Here is a 19,554-nt window from a genome sequence, read left to right as displayed (position 1 = left end):
CTAAATCTCCAGCCCCCCATTTATATGAAATGTTAAGCATGGGCAAATCTATAAAGGCCGAAAGTAGATTAGTGGTTGCCTAGGGGTGGAGGGGTACAGACATGATGCGTGACAGCTAAGTGGTATAAGATTTCTTTTTTGGGAAATGAGAATATTCTAAAATTGATTGTGATTACGGCTGCACAACTCTATGTATATACTAAAAGCCGTTGTATTCTACATACTAAATGGGTGAATTGTATGGTATGGTATGGTATGGTATGTGCATTATATCTCAGTAAAGCTATTTAAAAGAACAAAACTCCTACAGCCATACCACCCCGAACATGCCTGATCTCATCTAAAAGAATCAAAATCATAGCTATAAGACACACACACACACACACACACACACACCTAATACCCAGAACCTATACATAAAGTTGTTCCGCATATTCACAGTTTCCATACTTGCATTCAACTAAGAATCAAAAATATTTTTTTAATTGTGTCTTTACTGAACATAAAAAGATTTTGGTAGCTATTTCCTTAAAAATACAACAATTATTTATATTATATTAAATATTATATGTAATCTAGAGATGATTTAAACTATACAGGAGGATGTGTGTAGGTTATGTGCAAATAGTATATCATTTTATATAAGGGACTTGGGTGTCTATGGAATTTGCCATCAGAGGATAGTCTTGGAATACAAATCCTCCCCAGTTAAATGAGGGATGACTGTATAGGCTTAGAATATCAACACATAGGCCACTGTGCCTTCTCTTTCACAGTGATGCATTCTCACTCTGTAGGTAGGTGTACTTCTTTTCCTACTTTTAATTGGCCTGCACTCACATGTTTCTTTTCCTATCTTTAATAAATGTAAAACATTGCTGCCTTACAAAAAAAGAAAAAGAATATCCACCCAAAAGCCACACAAGAAGTGATAACAGTGGCAATTTCCAGTGGAGAACTGAGGAACCAAGGATGAAGGATACGACATTTAATTTTTTTTTTTTAACTGGGGATTGAATTCAAGACCTCGCACTTGCAAGGCAGGCACACTGCCACTGAGCTAAATCCCCGGCCCAAGACATTTAATTTTTACTGTATACCTGTGTCATTTGAAGGTTTTATCTTGTTCATGTATTACATACTCCAGAGTTCCCCTCAAATACTACTCCCCCCAACAATAATCTTCTTACACTATCTCCCAAAATAAGACACAAAGAAAATCAAATGCAAAACGTGGCCAAACAAATCTAAAGGAAATGCCAAGCCATATATCCATTCAATGGAATGTCTTGAGGCCATTTAAATGGTGTTTATAAAGAATGTTAAACCTGGCGTGGTGCCACCTGCCTGTAATCCCAGCACTCTGGGAGGCTGAGGCAGGAGGATCACAAGTTCGACCCCGGTCTGGAAAACTCAGTGACTTAGTGAGACCTATCTCAAACTGAAAAATAAAGATGAGCAGACTGGGGATGTAGCTCAGTGTGAAGAAGCTTATATGAAAATGGCAGTATAGAACTGAATATACAGCATCCAAAATATGTTTTTTTTTTACTCATTAAGTTTATTGGTGCATTTTAGGTACGCAATATGATGACATTCATCATTGGGAATTTGTACCTTTATATGATGTATCTTGGATCTTATTTTTTTCCCCCTTCCCCTGCCCTCCCTTCAACCCCTCCACCCCTCCCTATTTACAAAGACTTTGTTTCCATTTTTTCCTTTTCTCATATTTTTTCCTTTCCCTTCTTTTCTAAATATGTTTTTAAAAGATTACAATAAATACTAAATACACCAAGATGCTAACATTATTTGCATCTGGGTGGTATAATGTTATTATGGTTTTTATCTAGATGTCCCACCAAAGCCTCATGCACTCATAGGTGGGGCTTTTGGGAGTGACTGGATCATGGGTGTATGATACTGAATTAGTCCTCTGATTGGTTTAGCATAGTTCTGGATGTAGGTAATGGGAAGATCCACCCTGGGTGTGAGTGGCACCAACCAACAGGCTTGCAGCCTAGATAAAATAAAAAAGGAAAACAGAAGGAAGGCTGCTGCTTCCTGCCCTGCCATGGACTGTTTCTCCTCTGCGATGCCCCTCCGTCATGCTACCCTGCCTTGGAGCTAGCTGACTATGGACTGAAACCTAACAAACTGTGAGCTAAAATAAACCTTTCCTCCTTTAACTTGTGGATGTCAGGTATTTTGTCCCAGCAATGAGAAAGCAACTAAGGCAGATGTCGTTTTTTGTTTTTGTTTTTTGTACTGGGGATCGAACTCTGGACCTTGCGCTTGTGAGGCAGGCGATGGAACCACTGAGCTAAGTCCCCGGCCCCAGATGCAGTTTTTTTGAGACAGAGTCTCACTATGTTGTTCAGGCTGGCCTTGAGTTTACTGTGTAGCCCAGGCTGGCCTCAAACTCATGGCAATTCTCCTTCCTCAGCCTCCTGAGTGCTGGGATTACAGGTGTGCACCACCACACCTGGCTCAGTTGTGTTTTCACCAATGAATATATAAGGGTAGAAGGGTTTATTTGTAATTTTGGGACTCCTAGAAAGAGGGTGAGTTTAGTCATGCTCTTTCAATGAGGTTTTTGCATAACTGGGGATTAAACCCAGGGCCTTCACACTGTGCTACATTTCTTCTTTAAGCTTTTAAAAATTTTGAGACAGGGTCTCCCTAAATTGCCCAAGCTGGGCTTAAACTTGAAATCCTTCCGCCTCAGCCTTCCAGAGTACTGGGATTACAGGCATGCACCATCAGGCCTGGCTAAATTTTTTTTTTTATGGTGATAGGGATGGAACCTGGTGCCTTGCATACACTAGACAAGCACTCTACCATTGAGCTACACCTTCGGCCCCCTTTGTGTGCGTTTAATGTTTTACTTTTAGCGTCAGAAATTTTTGAATGCATATATTGCCCTATATGGCCTGGCATTCTAGCTCCAGGCCATCTATTGCTTAAGGTCAAGGTCACAGTGAGTTCAGAATCTGATTTCTCTCTCTTCTGCCTTGACAATTATTTCTCTAAAACCCACATTCGAGGCATGACTCCACTACTAATTACCCAGCTGTCTAAGGGGAATGTTGTGAGAAGCTGGGGCGATGTGGAAAGTGATTTGGACTTAATCAGAATTGGAGTTCCACAACACTTGTACTTAGCTATGTGGCTTTGGCAAGTCGCCCAAGACTCCCTTTGCTTCAGTTTCCTTACCTACAAGAGGGAGGAGAAATAATAGCACCTACCTCCAAGGGTCTGCTCATTTTCCAACCCGCATACTTCCTTGGTCACGATCTGTGATTTGGACTGCTGGGCCACCGTACCCTGCACCAGCTGATCCAAACTATGACTGTTCTCCTGAAAGCCACACCCAGGGGTGGAGTGGAGACTGCCAGGCAACAAGTGAAGTCATGCAGGCCCGCTTCAGCAAGAGTGTGCAATCATAGAGCTAAACCCAAATTTTATTGGTCCTCCAACCATTCGTGCACTTGAATTCATTCAGTGTATATTCGCCGACCCTTCTCTCTGATGGTGCTGGGCTTTGCTGGAGACAGCATCCCTGCTCTCAAGGGGCTTCCAATGTGATAGGCCGGAGAGCCCCACATATTAGAGGCTGGAAGGTGTGTTAGCTCAAAGGACAGAATCCGATCCAATTTGTAAATCAAAGTCAGCTGCAAGTATGAAGTGACACTTGACCACCTGAGTTCACTGGATTAAGGGAGTCAATGTGAAGGGCCTTTCATAAAGATGACATTTCAAAGACCTAGAAAAGAGAAAGTCTGGTGTATGCTAGAAACCATTTATCATTAGTTTAGTAGTCAGAGCATAAAGTGAGGCCAAGAATGGCAAGAAATGAGGCCCGATGAATGGTTTGGCAGGGGCCAGACCTCTGAATCACCTTAACTGCCAAAGAAGGAGCTAGAACTGTGTCCCATGTGGAATGGGGCACCATAGAAGGAAAGGATGTGTTGGCTTTTGTGTCGATGCCCTTTCACTGTTGGTGTGCATGAAGCATAGTAGGTTGAAATGGCCATTCTGGAAGCCAGGGAGTAGAGCTGGGGTCCTTCGTGTGAAGGATACTGAGGCCAGATGGGGCAGTAGCAGAAGATGAAGAAAGAAGGTACATTTGAAAGAAAGAAAATCAGCTGGATTTGGTGAGTGATCAGCTATGAGAAGACAGGAGGAGTTGAGGCTGTACGTAAGGCAGAGAACACAGAGGAAATGCTTTGTGCGAGTTTAAGGAGGGAGATAAGTGCCAGAGGAACTCTGAGAGCTGAGAAATCAGTGTGGCATAGAATGGGCAGAAACACCTTTCTGGAGGAGGAAGGATTCAGGCTAAGACTCATTGTATGATTTGGGGCCAGCCATTTTACTTTTCTGTGGTCCTGTAAGTTTTCACCTGCTAAATTGGGTGGTAGAGAATTGTGTGTTGAATTACTAAGAGAACACTCAAGAAGTGTCTGTTTGGCCAGGAATGTAGCTTAGCGGCACAGTGCCTGCTTGGATGTGTCTTCCTCTGTGGATGATTTGGAGAAGGAGGCAAGTAGTAGGTGTGTTAGGGCCACCATGGGTTGGGGCTGGGCTGCCTTTTGTGCAATGGTACTACCTACCGCGGGCAGGAGGACACCCATACATGCAGCTGCAGTTGAAGGTAGTACGTGAAGAGGGAAGATGTGGATTGCGTTGGATTTAGAGATGGGGTCAAAGGCTAAGGCAGTCCAATCAGTCTTACTCTGAGAAGCCCTGTCTTGGCAGTCAGCAGAGAAGGGCTTCACTGAACTGTGAATCCCAGACTACTACTTCTTCAGAAAGTTCCCAGGTCTGTGAGACCTGAGACATTAGTGTTCTGATTTCAAGTCAGCATCTGATTTGCCAAGTGATGCTGAGTCAGCTCTAAACCACTCATTCTTGGTCTCAGGTTTTCTCATATGAACAACAAAAAGATATCTGTATCTTGGTAGGGAGGTGGGTGAAATGTTTCAAGAGGTTTCCTCCAGATTTGTTTTGTTTTATTTTTGTTCTTGATTTCGTTTGGTGTGGTTTTTTAGAGACTAGGTCTTACTATGTAGCCCAGGCTGGCCTCGAACTCGCAGCAATCCTCCTGCCTCAGTCCCTCATGTGCTGGGATTACACACACCTGGTATGTGCCACACCTGGTGTCCTCCAGGTGTTTTGTGCTTCAGTTCTGTAACCCCGAGTCCTTTTATAAAAATCTAGTCATGCTGAGCACTATTCAGAGGCTGAGGCAAAAGGATTACTTGAGACTAGTCTGGGAAGACCCCATCGGAGAGGAGGGAGGGAGGAAAGGAGGGAGGGGAGGGAGGGGAGGGAGGGGGAGGGAGGGAGGAGAGGAGAAAGAGAGACAGAGAGAGAGAAAACAAGTCTAGTCCTGTATCCATTCCTGAGTTGCTGTGTGGCCTTGAGCTAGCTGTTGGACCTCTCCTGGCCTATTTTCACATCTGAAATACCTGGAGACTGGGGAGGAGAGTCTCTAATGTCCAATGGTTCTTCCTAGAGGATGTTCACCCTCATCTCCAGCTGAAAGCTGCAGACAAATCAGAGGAAAGTGAGGCACTGGTCACAGATGAACCCCTTTCCAAATCTCCCACTGCCCTCCCCTCCCCACTGTCAGGAGCTTGCAGCACTGGCTGGCTTGCCAAATGTGTTGCCGTGACAACGGGTTACAAATAACTCAGATACAGAAGATTTTAACCCAAGAGCTGCTGAGCCAAGGGCTTCTTGCTCCTTCCCTAGACCAGACTGAGGAAAACAATCCAAATTCTTTAGGATCAATTCACTTCCCTGCAGATAAGCTTGCCAAGCTTCCTCTGTGCCCTAGCACTCCAGACTCTAAAAACTTGACTCAATTCTTTACAATCACATTTCCTATATGCTCCCATTACAAAGTGATCACTCCTAATTTTTGAGACCTATTATCTACCAAGTACTGTTGGATGGTTTACATAAAGTATCTAAGGAAATCTTCCCCAACACTCTTTATCAGGTAGACACTATTATTCTATCTGTGGCTGTATTCTACCCAGGACATTATGTTACAGAGAGAAAAATGAGGCCTATGTATGTAAGAAAGTCAGAGAGCCAGAATTCAAACTCAAAACCATCAGATTCCCAAAGCCCAGGGTTTTCTTATTGCCAATGATTCTCAAATGTTTATTTTACACACTTGGTATATGCAGATAATCTGGGAGTAGTTAAAAATTCAGATTCTAGCTGTCCTGGTGGTACACACTTGTAATTTCAGCTACTTGGGAGGCTGAGGCAGAAGGACAGTGAATCCAGCTTGGGCAAGTTAGTAATTCACTATCCACTATCTCAAAATACATTTTTTATTGTTTATTTTTTATTTTTTTTGCTGAAACATGAAGAGAGTTTTATTTATCAGGAATGTTAATACTTATATTTACTTGTAGAACAGAATCACAGAGACATGCAGGCAAGGTTATTAGTGGGGCTCAAGGGTTTAGCACAACATCTAGTACACAGTAGGTTGCTCAATAGGATGTCTTAGTTCTCAGATGCCAACTTCTGGTACAGATGATTATCAATTAGTCACTTTTTATATAGATGCTTTTTGTCTATTGTTCTACTACATTTTTGCCAATGAAGGTTTTTTGTTTCTTTGTGTTTTTTGTGTTTTTTTGTTTGTTTTAGTTATTTTTAAAGGTGAGGTGATAGGTAGGGGCCCCCTCCCCGCTCCCCCCAGACAACAGCAGAATAGTATTCTTATTAGAAGATTCTAAGACCAAGCAATTCCAGCATGCAAATTGAGATAGGACAGAGCCGGGAAGATGAGAAACTGTAGCCATCATGTAGGGATAATATATTCCTTCGCTGTTGCTCCTTGCAGCTTGCGGGTCCTCTTTGCTGCCCTCTCCACTAAACCCATTAACATGCAGAATCAAAATACATTTTTTAAAAAGCTAGAGATGTAGCTCAATGGTAGAGCATTTCGCTAGCATGCACGAGGCCCTGGGTTTGATTCCCAGCACCACATGAAGAAAATAAAATTCAGATTCTTACTTTCATTAAAGAAGATGGAATTCATTTGGTCCTCTAACTTGAGACTTCACAAAATAAGAGTAATCAAAAATCTAAACCCACATCTCCAAAGAGTTCTTGTCAATGGGGGAGGAATTTCAACAACTTTCTGGAAAGCAGAAAACTGCTGGAGGGTTGGTAACTGAGAAAATATGGCAGGGAAAGGCATAGGCATAGTCTATACCTGGGTGGGATCCACTAGGAGAGATTAGATCTGCTCTGCAAAATCCTGGAGAGGTACAGAAAAGGCATCCTAATGGTGGGAGGGAGACTTAGAGCCCCAAGCAGGATAATTTAAAGTACAAGCCATTATTGTTACTGTTTCCCTTCTCCACTTTCCATTTACCTATCCGTGATCATAGGTAAAAATCACAGGAGCCATGCATCAATGCTCTTGCAAAATATCAGAGGATTCTCCAAAGAAATCAAACAAAAGCCTCCACTTTGTGTACTTAGAGGTCCCCTGGTGCACTGTGTAGGTCCCCACTCGTCACCTTAAAGAGAGCCTAATAGTGGAATCAACAAACCTCTGACTCTTACACAGAGCTCCAAATCAATCAATGTATTGACTTCTTAAAGCAATGGACTGACAGGTTTGAACATTTGTGGGAAAATATGCTCAGAGATTTATGAAAAAACTGTTGGAACAAATGGGAAAACTGAGGCTAGGCATGATACAAGTAAGAAAATAACAGGTAATTATTAAATTCAGGAAAACAAAAAAGTCAAAACACTCTGTAGTGACTACTGATTTACTAGGAATTGGGATGTAAACATGTTGAAAAGTAAGGGAGGAAAAATAGGGGTGTGTGTGTGTAGGGGAATAAAATCATCTTCTACCTTAATGAGGTATCAGGAGATAATGTTTCAAATTGCTAAGTTAACATCGTATCACCATATTATGAAGAATCATGGTGGTCCATCAGTTAAAATTCCTTTCAGCTACAAGTAACAAAAAACCCAAATGACAGTGGCTTAAACATGTATTGTTTTATTTCTTTACTTTTTCAGTTAACAGCAAGAATGGTGTGGGTTCAGCTGCTCAATGATGCGTCAACTCCTTGTGATTTTTTTCCTCCTTAATGGATTATCTTCATCCTCATGGTCACAAGATAGCTGTCATGGCTTCAGGCAGCACAACTATATTCAAGTTAGAAAGAAGGATACAGAATCAGCTACGTGTGTCTCTTCACTCAGGAAAGAAAAAACTTTTCCAGAAGCCCCCCAGTAATCTTTTCATTGGCCACAGCTGGGTCATATAGCCATCCTTCCATAAAAGGGAGTCTGAGAAACTATCTGGCTCTTGAGACTGAGCAGGAGATGTCAAGGGAGAATTAGGTTGGGAGTGGTAAATACCGGACAGCTAAAACACTGAAAGTAGTTGCCCCTAGGGAGTAAGACTTGCAGTGGGAATTAGTGGGACAGGATATTGTTGGGTTTTATTTGGCATACTTCAGCACTATTTTACTTTTTAACTATGTGCATGTATTACTTTAATAAAAATAAAAGTGAAAAATAAAGTGTGATGGTCTCTATGAAAAAAAATTATGCTGGGTGTGGTGACACACACCCATAATTCTAGCACTCTGGGAGAATGAAGCAGGAAGATCACAAGTTCAAGCCCAGCCTGGGAAATTTAATGATTTAGGGAGACCCTGTCTCAAAAAATAAAAAAAAGGGGGCTGGGGAATGTAGCTCAGTGCAAAGGCCCTGTGTTCAATCCCCAATACTGCTAAATAAATAATACACAAAGTTTAAAAATAAAAACTGGTAATAATTTTCTGTCTCCAGAGCAATGGACATCAATTTATCATGTAAGCAAGCTTACCAGACTAGGCTCTTTACTTAGACTGTAAAGAAAACAGTGCTATCAACATTAACCTGAATGTGGCTGGTGGAAACCAGGACAGCTCTGTGTGGCAGTTACATGGACTGACTGTGGTTAGACAGTCCAGATGTAATTTCCTGTCTGCCATTTATTAGCTCTGTGACCCTGGGGGAATGACACCTGGGAGCTTCACTTTACTTCTTTATGAAATGAAGATGATTCAAGTGCCTGGTACAGAGTAAGCAAATGTTATCCATTATGATTAAAATGTTAACTGTTCTGTGTAGTGACATATACTGAGTGTAGTTTAACAGCATATGCTTCCTATAAGTTAATTTTTTAACCCTAAACATAGGTTTTTACTGGACTGTCAGTAAAAATTATTTTGTTTTTGACAGGTATGTGTACATAGTTTTGCCCAGGCCTTGGTTCAGAGAAGCTACTCAGTTGGGACCACATCAAAAGACATGCAGCCTTGAACTGCTCTTGACTTCTGTTTGAGGAAATGCTGTAAGAAGAAACAAGGCTGGATTGTTGTTGGTTCTACTACAAATACTATTAATTTAACTTCAAAAATAATCCACTCTGAAATGTACTACTAATTATTGTGATTGCCTTGTGTGGCAACAGGGGCCAGGTCACCACTGCGAAGCAGGTATGAGGATGTCCTGGAAAGAAAATGAATTTGTGCAGCATTATGTTGGAGCAGGAAAAGCAGTTGGTCTAGGAGTGACCTTCTATTTCTAATTCCAAGGTGAGAGATGGGGCTCTGGGTTGCAGGTAGAGAGCACCTGAACTAAACCATATAGTTGGTACAAGATAATCTTGCCCACACATGATATCAGGGAACCAGGCTGTGTACAGGTACAGCCAAAAGGCATGGATGGCATTCTTTTGGAGAGGTATCCATTTAAAATTTTTCTTTCTGGCCTGATAATTATCTTGTTATTCCCCAAAACTCCAGCAAAGTTCTATTAAGGACACATACACAGAAGATATTACATCTATTTAAAAAATGAAGGGCTGGGGATTTAGCTCAGTGGTTCCACCGCCTGCCTCGCAAGTGCAAGGTCCTGAGTTCAATCTCCAGTACCAAAAAAAAGAAAAATGAAGAGGGCTGGGGAAGTAGCTCAGTGGAAGAGTGCTTCCCTAGCAATGCATGAGGTTCAGCATTCAATTTCAAGTACTACAAAGAAAAGAGGAGGTACTATGAAAAAGGCACCTTTGAGTTACCAGAGGCTGGAAAGTTAGGGAAAATATGTAGAACGGATGATTAACAGGTACAGGGGTGCAGGTAGATATGAGGAATAACTTGTAATGTTCTATATCACTGTAGGATAACTATGGTTAACACTTAATTGTATATTTCAAAATGATAAATGTTTGAAGTGACAGATATGCCAATTACCCTGATCTGATCATTACATATTGTATACATGTATTGAAATATCAGGCTGTACCTCATAAATAAGTACAATTATTATGTGTCAATTAAAAAAATTTAAACATGCCTTTGGAAGCTGTGTCTGGTGGTGCATGCCTATAATCCCATCTACTTGGGACGCTGAAGAAAGATCGTAAGTTTGAACCAGCCCAGAGAACTTGGTGAGACCCTGTGTCAAAAATAAGAATAAAAAGGGCTGAGGACATAGCTCAGTGACAGAGTGTTTGCTTCGCATATATGAGGCTCTGGGTTCAATCCATGATACTGGAAACACACACACACACACACACACACACACACACACACACACACCCCAAAGATACCTTTGAAGAAAAAGAATACTTAGAAATTAAAAATGACTGCCAAAATTTAAAAGTTCAATAGAAATATAGTTTTAAAAGTCACAGAATATAGAATAAAAAATGATGCAGAGAGACATGGAGACAGAGAGACAGGGGAGGAAACAAAAGGGAATGGAAGAGAATGGAAGGGAAGAGATTATGAGAAAAAATAAAGAGACAAAGGCAACCATCTAGGAGATCCAACATCCAACTAATAGAAGTTTTAGAAGAAACAAAAAGAGCAAAGAAATAAAACACTGATTCTTTACATGGAAAAGACTCAACCACCAGGTGCCCAGCAAAATAGATGAGGGAAAAATACACATCTTGACATATTACTGAAGTTTCCAGAAGTGGGGAAAACAAGTCACCAGCAAAGGAATGAAAATAATGTTAGCATCTGACTTCTAATCAGAAACACTATGTGTTAAAATCAATACCTTCAAAATTCAGAGGAAAATTATTTCTAACATACAATTCTAAAGCCAAACTATCATTGAAATATGAAGGTAAAAATAGCAACTAGATTTTCAGACATCCAAAGACTCCAAAATGTACCTTTCTTAAAAAGTTACTTGAGGATGTTCTCCAAGTAAATGCATGATGTATCAGGATTCTTGGATGCAAGTAACAGAGACTCTAGGAAACAAGCAGAAAAAGGATCTATTGTGAGGTTGTCAGGTAGCTCACAGAAGCCTAGAGTACCAGACTGAGACAGTGGGGAAGGATCTAGGAAGACTGAGCCTTGAGGATCTATAGCTAAAGTCCTACTGTAGGAGCAACCTAAATAGAAGGCAGCCACTGGCACTACCGCTTGCACTGCTCTTTCTAGTGTACATGATACTACTGTCACATGCTACTGCAAACAAACTCTATATCCTCACATCTATGGCTTTGGCTTATTTGTTGTGGACTTTGGGGTTCAGTTAACCATAACTTTCAATTTATGGCACAGTACTATCATTAGTCCACGGAACACTGCTCTTCCTTTATTTTTTTCTATCCATCCTTATTCTCATTACCATTTTCCTGACCCGTTTAGTGAGCCTCTCTAGTATAATATGCATATCCTTTCAATCCATATTCCATGTTTATTTGGCTATATGCATTCCCATGAAAATATGCAGTATTGTTTAACATTTACATAAATGGTACTGTGGTAAATGGTATTGTTATAAATCTCATTGTTTCTTACTTTTTTCATTCAACACTAGGTTTTGGAGATTTACCCATGTGGCTATATGTAAATGTAGCTTACTATTTTAATTGTTTTATATTTCTCCATCCTATGACTATCCCAGTTTGCTTATCCAGTCCCATGACAATGGACGGCTGAGTTGTTTCTAATTCCTCACTACAACAAACAATGCTGCAACAAATAACCTCAACTGTATTGGGATGTGTGTGGTGATTTCTCTGGAATCAAGCTTGCTGGGTTGTAGGATATGCGCATACTTAATTTCATGGAGGTACTGCCAAACTGCTCTCTGGAATACCTATACTAGTTTACACTCACACCAGTTATCCCTTTTCCTCATAGCCTCATCAACATTTGATAATATCTTTCTATATGTTGCCACTCATGGTGAGTGGTTGGCCCTCATTCTTAGTAGGCCAGTAGAGGAAGTATATGACCACCTTTAGTTTCCATACTAGGAAGCAGGACCCAGCTTCCGGCTAAGACTCCCACTAGGGGATATCCTCCCAAATAGTATGGGGGTCTAGATACTAGGCAACCACTTGAGTTCACTCCTTTGATTGTCCAACATTCATATATACCCTTCCACTCATATTTATGCTTTGAAAAAATACTTCCACTGAATATAGTGAAAATGACATCTCATATCTTCAAACATGCACTCAACCCCTTTTCAAAGAGAAGCCCCCAAAACATAATTAGAATGTTTTCAGGTATAATAGAAAACCCAGTTTAAACTGGCTCAAATAGTAAAAGCAATGTATTAGCTCAGTTAAGGCAGGGAGACTTCAAGCATGGTATGATCTGGAATGTAGGTCCATTTCTCTGTGACTCTCTTGGCTCTGCCTCCTCCATTCATCAGCTCCAACCACAGGTAAGCCTTCCACACTTTCAGAAGATGGCTAACAGCAGCAATGAGGCTACAAGCTTCTTGTTCACATACAGGCAAGGCAGACCACCTCTTCCCTGAAAAGCTGAACAAATGCCCAAGCCTTAGAGTGATTGGATCATGCCTGAACCGCTCATCACTTGGCAGTGTGTTTGTGTGTGTGTGTGTGTGGTGGTGGTGGTGGTGGTGGTGGTAATGAAATTACTCAGTTTGTATCAATAAAGGCCTATACCCAGAGCTGGGGTGGGGTCAGTCCTGCTCAATTTGCATAGTTATTATACAACGGGGGAGGACTAGAATGGATGCTGGAGAATAACCACAAGGTCCACTACCAGGGAATAAATTAAGAAAGGGGACAATATGAGGTCCAAGAAAGATTGGGTCCAACCCAGAAGAATAATGAAGGGACATCCTAGGGTGACAGCTATGCCACAGGACTATATAGCCATCAGTCCAAATTGGAGCAGGAAAATGGAGGGCTTAGGACAAAGATATCTGAGAAAAAAGGGGATTCAAATGATTTTATACTTTCTTTGAGAATTTGGAAACTTCAGAAGTGATAAAGTCAGACAATGCAAGGAAAAAAAGAAAAGCAGTTAGAAACTTCACGGGGAAAAAACTGTAAGAAAAGAAATGCAATCCTGATAAACTAATTGAATCTTTGTGGAACAATATTTACATAATTTTAAGAGTATTAACACGTTATTGACTTCAAAACACTTAGAATGTTTTGCTGCCTACTGCACAAACGCAAGGACCCGAGTTTGATCCCCAGTACCAAAAAAACCCCAAAAACATTTAGAATGACCTATCATCAAAGTATAGATGACATAAATATGGTTATAGATGGAATGTAAATATTATTAACCTCGTTATTATAAAAATATAGATGATAGAAGGTAAGAGAATATAAGTCTAATAGTTAAAGGTACAAAAGGTAATCTAATAGTTAAAGAAAAGTGGACATAAAATTGGTGACATGGCTATACTGAGGGCACAGAAGGAAGGTAGTTGGGTGATATAAATAGTAGGAGGTCAACAATCAATGACTAAAATTGATGAATGTTGAAAAGTAGAAAACCTGTACGTTATTTAGAGATATGAAGAAAATTATCAGAAAAATGCAAAACAGTTAAAAGACTTGTAGATTTCCAGGTCAAGATGACAGGCTTACCATGTGTTTATCTCCAGTCCTTCGTGAGATCCTGCTAAAATGATAATCAAGGAATAAAAAGGGTATAAAAACACAGTGATGAAGAGAACGGGAGCAGGTCCATCAGCAAAAGAAAAATTTCAACACATTTCTGGAAGACAGGAAGTAAATGGAAGAAAGATAACTGATGAAGCATGGTAGAGGAGACATGGCCTGGAGTGTGCATGGAGGTGATGCCTCTGAGGAAGGAGTTGGTCTTCCTCTGCAACCCTGGAGAATCTTGGGTCTTCACCATGCCAGGTATGACGAAGGCTGGGAGTTGTGGGGCTGAAACAAGGAGTTTAATTGGAAGGCTGTATATCAAACCATCAACCCTTTGTGCACAATTCACAGCAGCCAGCTATCTCTCCATTAGGCAAAAACTGGGGAGCTCTTCTCTAAGGAAAGTGAACAACCTCAGAGTAAAGATCTTACCATTCTGGCACTCAGAGACTCTGCAGCATAACAGTCAGCTCTCCTCTAAAAGTCCTAAAGGAAAGTCACCAGTTGCCTCACCCTGCGCCCCTCCCCAAGAGCTTTCAATCAGATTCTCATTGCTACACTTTTAAATAACAGAAAGCAACTGTGGACCACATGGTTTTCTTTGAGAAAAGATTGCAATATGAAATAAAGAGACCAGAGTAAGCAAACAAAATGGGGATGGTGGCATATACCTATAATTCTAGCACTTGGGAGGCTGAGGCAGGAGGATCACTGTGAGTTCAAGACCAGCCTGAACTACATAGCAAAACCCTGTCTCAAACAAAACAAAACAAAACACAGAACAGGCAAACAAGGGGGAAATCCCAAATAAATTAATATTTCAAATGGAAGTAAATATAAAAATAACTGCAGTACTATCACAGATTCAAGATGATAATGGATCCATAAAACAAGAACAGGATGCCATAAGAAAGGAAAAGAGAACATGAATGAATAGTTGAAAATTTAAAATGTGATTGCCAAATGAAAATAAATATAATTGAAAGGTTGAAAGATAAAGTAAAATCTTCTCCCAAGAAGTGAACAAAAACAAAGGAAGATAGGGAGAAAGACAGAGATGGAGGGAGGTGGGAGGGAGAGAGGAAAAGAGAGGGAGACAGAGATGGAAAACAGGATATAATGGATAAGAATTTACAAAAGAAAAATACAGGAGTTCTAACATCCAGCCTCAAGGAATTCCAGAAGAAAACAGAAAATGTGGAAGAGGAATATACCAAAGTAATAATAGAATTTCCCAGCATTCTGAGAACTTCAAAATGGGATATAACAAGTGATGGGCACAATGAATGAAAAAAAATTCCAAACCTAAACACATAATTATGAAATTTTAGAACACCAAAGATAAAACTCTAAAAAAAATAACAGGAAAGGGAGTGGACAGAGAAGTACTTTTCCCCATTATTCATACCAAGTATAGCTAAAAGCCTTGGAAATTATATGAAAACATGACTCTTGAAAGGTGGAGATAGTGGTAATCCAGTTAGGAAACTTGGTAGCAGAGGAGTGACGTGACAGTAAGTTCCCTGAATTTGTTTTACACATCAGACATCCCAGACTTAGGGTCAGCGAAGCCATCAACTAAATAATAACTGTTCTAACTCCAACCAAACACCACAGAATAAAATTGTGGCCTCACTCCTCTGCACCAGCAACGGTCAAGAAGGGAGCCAAGACTTTCATCCTCACTGGCTGTAATGGATCGCTTCTCTCCCTTTCCGCCAGGGTGGTATCAGAGAAGGTTGCATGGGCAGCTGGAACTCCCATCCCCACCTAGCAGTAACCAGGAAACCCTCCCCTCTACAGTATGAATGGAGACCAAATGGAGAACCTGGATTCTCATACCTACCTGGCACTAGTGAGGCGGTGTTCCCTCTTCCATGGCTAGAGTGGTGGCTGAGCAGGGAAGCTAAAACAATATTTAAATGAGATCCAGCATCTCATAACACAGTACCCTAAATGCCCAAGTTTCAACTGAAAATCATTTATCATACCAAGAACCAAGAAATCTCAACTGGAATGAAAAGTCACTCAACAGATGCAAACACTGAGATGACTTATCTGAGAAGAGTTTTCAAGGAGACATCATAAAACTACCTCAACAGTTAGGAACATGTTTAAAACAAATGAAAAAGTAGAAACTGTCAGCAAAGAAATAAAAGATATAAAGAACCATATGGAAAATTTAGAAGTGAAAAATACAAAACCTAAAATTAAAAAAACCTCAGTGGAGCTGGGCATTGGTGGTACATACTTGTAATCCCATCACTCTGGGAGGCTGAGGCAGGAGGATCACAAGTTCAAGCCCAGCCTGGGCAACTTAGTGAGATTCTGTCTCAAAATTAAAAATTAGAAAAGGACTGAGTATATACCTCATTTTGAAGGCTTGAGTTCAATTCCCAGTACCACCAAACAAATAAACAGCCTCAATGGATGAGCTAACAGCAAAATGGAGAGGACAGAGGAAATAATCAGTTAATTTGAAGACTGAACAAGAGAAATTACCCAACCTGGAAAACAGAAAAAGTGAACACAGCCTCAGCGACCTGTGAGACTATAAGACTTAACAGTTGTGTGTCCTTGGGATCCTAAAAGGAGAAAAATTGATGGGGAAAGTTGCCTATAAAACAGTGAAACTCAGTCTGATAATTTCTTACCATTAAAACTAGATGCTAGAAAGAAATGGAACAATGCCTTCAAAGTTATGTGGGAAAATAACGACCCACAAACTCTATAGCCAAGTGTGAAGATGGAATAAAGGTATTTTCAGATACGCAGACTCAAGATGTCTACTTTCTATACAACCTTTTTGAGAAATTTACCTAAGGATGTGCTCCATCAAAATGATGGGGAAAACAAGCAAACAAGACCAGGGAACCAGTAAATAAAGGATATAATCATGGAAAGCAGTGAAGGGAAATTTCAAAATGACAGCTACATAACAGGCCTTAGAAAACAACTAGTCCAGATTTGAAAAGGAGATGAAGGGATCCAGGTAAAGGACTCCTGCGGTAGGGGAGTAGACAGTGAAATTCTTAGTGTAATAGAGGTTTTGAAAAAATGGAATACATGATAAAGTAAAATAGTGAAAGAGAAAAAATGAATCTGAAACTACAGAAAAAGGAACATTTTCTAGAAAGAAAAATTATAAAAAGTAGACCACATCAATTTTCAACTTTTAGAATTAAGCAATAGACAAAACACCAAAAAGGAAAAACCCTCAATCATGATTACAAAACAAAATTCAATATTATCAGTTTTGACAATATAAAATGACAGATGACAGAAGCTAGGAGGTTAGTGGTGGGGAAGAGGAAAGAATACTTTCTGATTTAACAAATTTCTGCTCAAGAAATACTGTCTCTAGCACAAGGAATAAAAACTAAAGGTATTAACTGAAATTCAGAAACAAAAACTAAACTATATTAGGAGCAAGAAAGATAGGAGTTGAACTTGGTATAAATGATCTAAATGCTCACCTGTCACAGTGGACATCAGTATGAAATGTCTAAAGTTGATGATTTTAAAAAATTCCCACATAGCATATTATTTAGGTAAGGAGGTATCAGAGGAAATAAGAGTGGATGCTAAAAATGAGATGGGGTTGGAGATGTATAGTAGTGGACTCTTGCTTTTCATAAGCTTTTGGTACTGATTTGAGTTTTCTAAATAATGTAAATGCATTACTTCTATTTAAAAATGAACAAAAAAAATAAAAATGAACATTTGAGGGAAACATTAATTTTTAATAGCATAAAAAAAGGACACTCCTGCCCATGACCCACCTCTTCCCAAATTTCCTTGTCCCTCTGGACCTACTGCAGCAGAATATAAGGTTTGGGAAAACTTGTAGTCTCCCTTCCTGCCTCTCCTTTAAGTGCAGCCCCTGTTGGTCCAACTGGAATATTTGTAGCCCTTGTCTCCTTGTTCCCTAGCCCTAGAAAGCCCTTCCTCATCTCCACCAATTGGAATATTCTTTAAAGCCCAACTGAAATTCCACCATCTTCTCCAAGTCTCCCTGTCCCCTGGTAGAATTTGTCTCCCTCCTCAAGGGCTCTCATAAGCCCTCATTCATTATGACATTTACATGCACTTCCTTCACATACATTATTTGGGTCAGTGTTTCATGCCAACCTTCCTTCACATCAGCTATGAGATTCCTAATCTACCAATTGGTCACTCCCTTGCCTCAAATCCTCCTACAGCTTCTCATTGTTTATAAAATCAAAGCTACGCTTGAATACCTTCTATTGAACACAGCCTCACTGAAATGTGTTGCCTAGAAATGATGGGAAGTGATGTGTACAAAAGGAGAAAGCAGTAGGAAAGCACTAAGAGATGCAAGTGGAAGTCTAGGTTCTGCCACTAAACCACTAGAATTTTGGGTAAGCCATCTCACCTCCCTGATCCTCAGGACTTATGTCCTGAAATCTCTGTTGTAGCACTTGTGTTCCTGTGCCAGGGCCTTACCCCAAGGCATCACGTGTAATCCTTTCTATCCTTGAGGTAGAAGTTAGTTATCCAGGTTATTATCCACACCTACTGAATTTGATTTCCAGAGAGGCAGGGCAAGAGCAATTTAAAGAGCTCCACATCCTTGGGGCGGGGGAGGGGAATCAGGGAAATGCTGCTCTCCATTATAAGCCCTTCTTTACTATTTTATTTTTCATCTGTGTATATACTGCTTTGATTTTTAAAAGGAAAAAGAAAAAGCTTCACAAATGACTCTGACATACATCCAAGGTTGATAAATACCTTTATAGTGGAAAAAGCAAAAGAATGAACTGGAAGACATGGATTCAAGCTGACTGTCATCTGGTAGGTGGGTCCCTTATAACCCTTTGGGGGGCCTCAGTTTTATTATTTGTGAAGTAAAGAGAGTGGTAATTGCTACCTTTAAAAAGGTGTGGTGGCCAATGCTTGTGATCCCAGCACTCGGGAGGCTGAGGCAAGAGGATCACCGCAAGTTTAAGGTCAGCCTGAAGTACATAGCAAGACCCTGTCTCAAAGGCCACCACCCTAAAAGCTGTGGTAATCTAGATAGGCCAGCCACATTGTTTTAAACACATTTCACATAATCTTCCTTTCACTGCTACAAGGTAGGTATTTATTATCTCCCTTTAATAAAATGAGGAAACTGAGGCTCAGTGGTGAAGCAACCTGCACAAGTTTCTATAGATAGGATTCAAAACAGGTCTGACCTCCAAACTATCCCAACATTTGCCAAATTATGACACATGCACCACTGGTAGTATGTGACTTCTTTGGTTGAACACAGACAAATTTCTTGTTTAGATAGTCATGCCTTTTAATATGTATTAGAAAAATACATAATTAGCACATCAAATCTATGACTTCATGAATATCACTACTTAGGATAAACCTGTAACAATGTTAGACCTCAGATCACCTCAAGAAAAATACTGAGTAAATAGTACTGGAGGGCAAATTGGAAATAGCTATTAAAAACATACATAAATGTCCTATGACTCTGCAATTCCACTTCTAGGAATCAATCCTAGGTAAATTTTCATACACACACAGATATAGGGATGCTCCTATGTAGTATAACAGCAAAAACTGAAAACAGTCTTAATGTC

General features: G+C 40.2%; 2 protein-coding genes across 3 annotated transcripts in view; both read right to left on the bottom strand.

Annotated features, from left to right (window-relative positions):
* Window positions 1-3,309, bottom strand: part of Iqsec2 (IQ motif and Sec7 domain ArfGEF 2) — a 123,718-nt gene extending 120,409 nt beyond the window's left edge. The window contains exon 1 of the mRNA XM_087189649.1: window positions 3,249-3,309. The gene's annotated coding sequence lies outside the window, so the exon portion shown is untranslated. The remainder of the gene's footprint in view (window positions 1-3,248) is intronic.
* A 4,728-nt stretch (window positions 3,310-8,037) lies between these two features.
* Window positions 8,038-19,554, bottom strand: part of Smc1a (structural maintenance of chromosomes 1A) — a 51,432-nt gene continuing 39,915 nt past the window's right edge. The window contains exons 25-27 of one of the 2 annotated variants that reach the window (XM_021251232.2): window positions 11,234-11,314; window positions 10,402-10,503; window positions 8,038-8,202 (exon numbers count right to left, since the gene is read on the bottom strand). In XM_021251232.2, the coding sequence (XP_021106891.1) occupies window positions 8,182-8,202; window positions 10,402-10,503; window positions 11,234-11,314 (204 nt within the window). In that variant the 3' untranslated portion in view covers window positions 8,038-8,181. The remainder of the gene's footprint in view (window positions 8,203-10,401; window positions 10,504-11,233; window positions 11,315-19,554) is intronic. The other variant, XM_021251233.2, reaches the window with a different exon arrangement.

This window comes from Heterocephalus glaber, unplaced genomic scaffold, assembly GCF_053883595.1.
Source record: "Heterocephalus glaber isolate CG9 unplaced genomic scaffold, H.glaber_assembly_v1.0 deba00001545, whole genome shotgun sequence".
NCBI classification, from domain to species: domain Eukaryota; kingdom Metazoa; phylum Chordata; class Mammalia; order Rodentia; family Bathyergidae; genus Heterocephalus; species Heterocephalus glaber.
The sequence above is the reverse complement of the archived record's forward strand: the minus strand, read 5'-3'. Positions and strand labels throughout refer to the sequence as shown.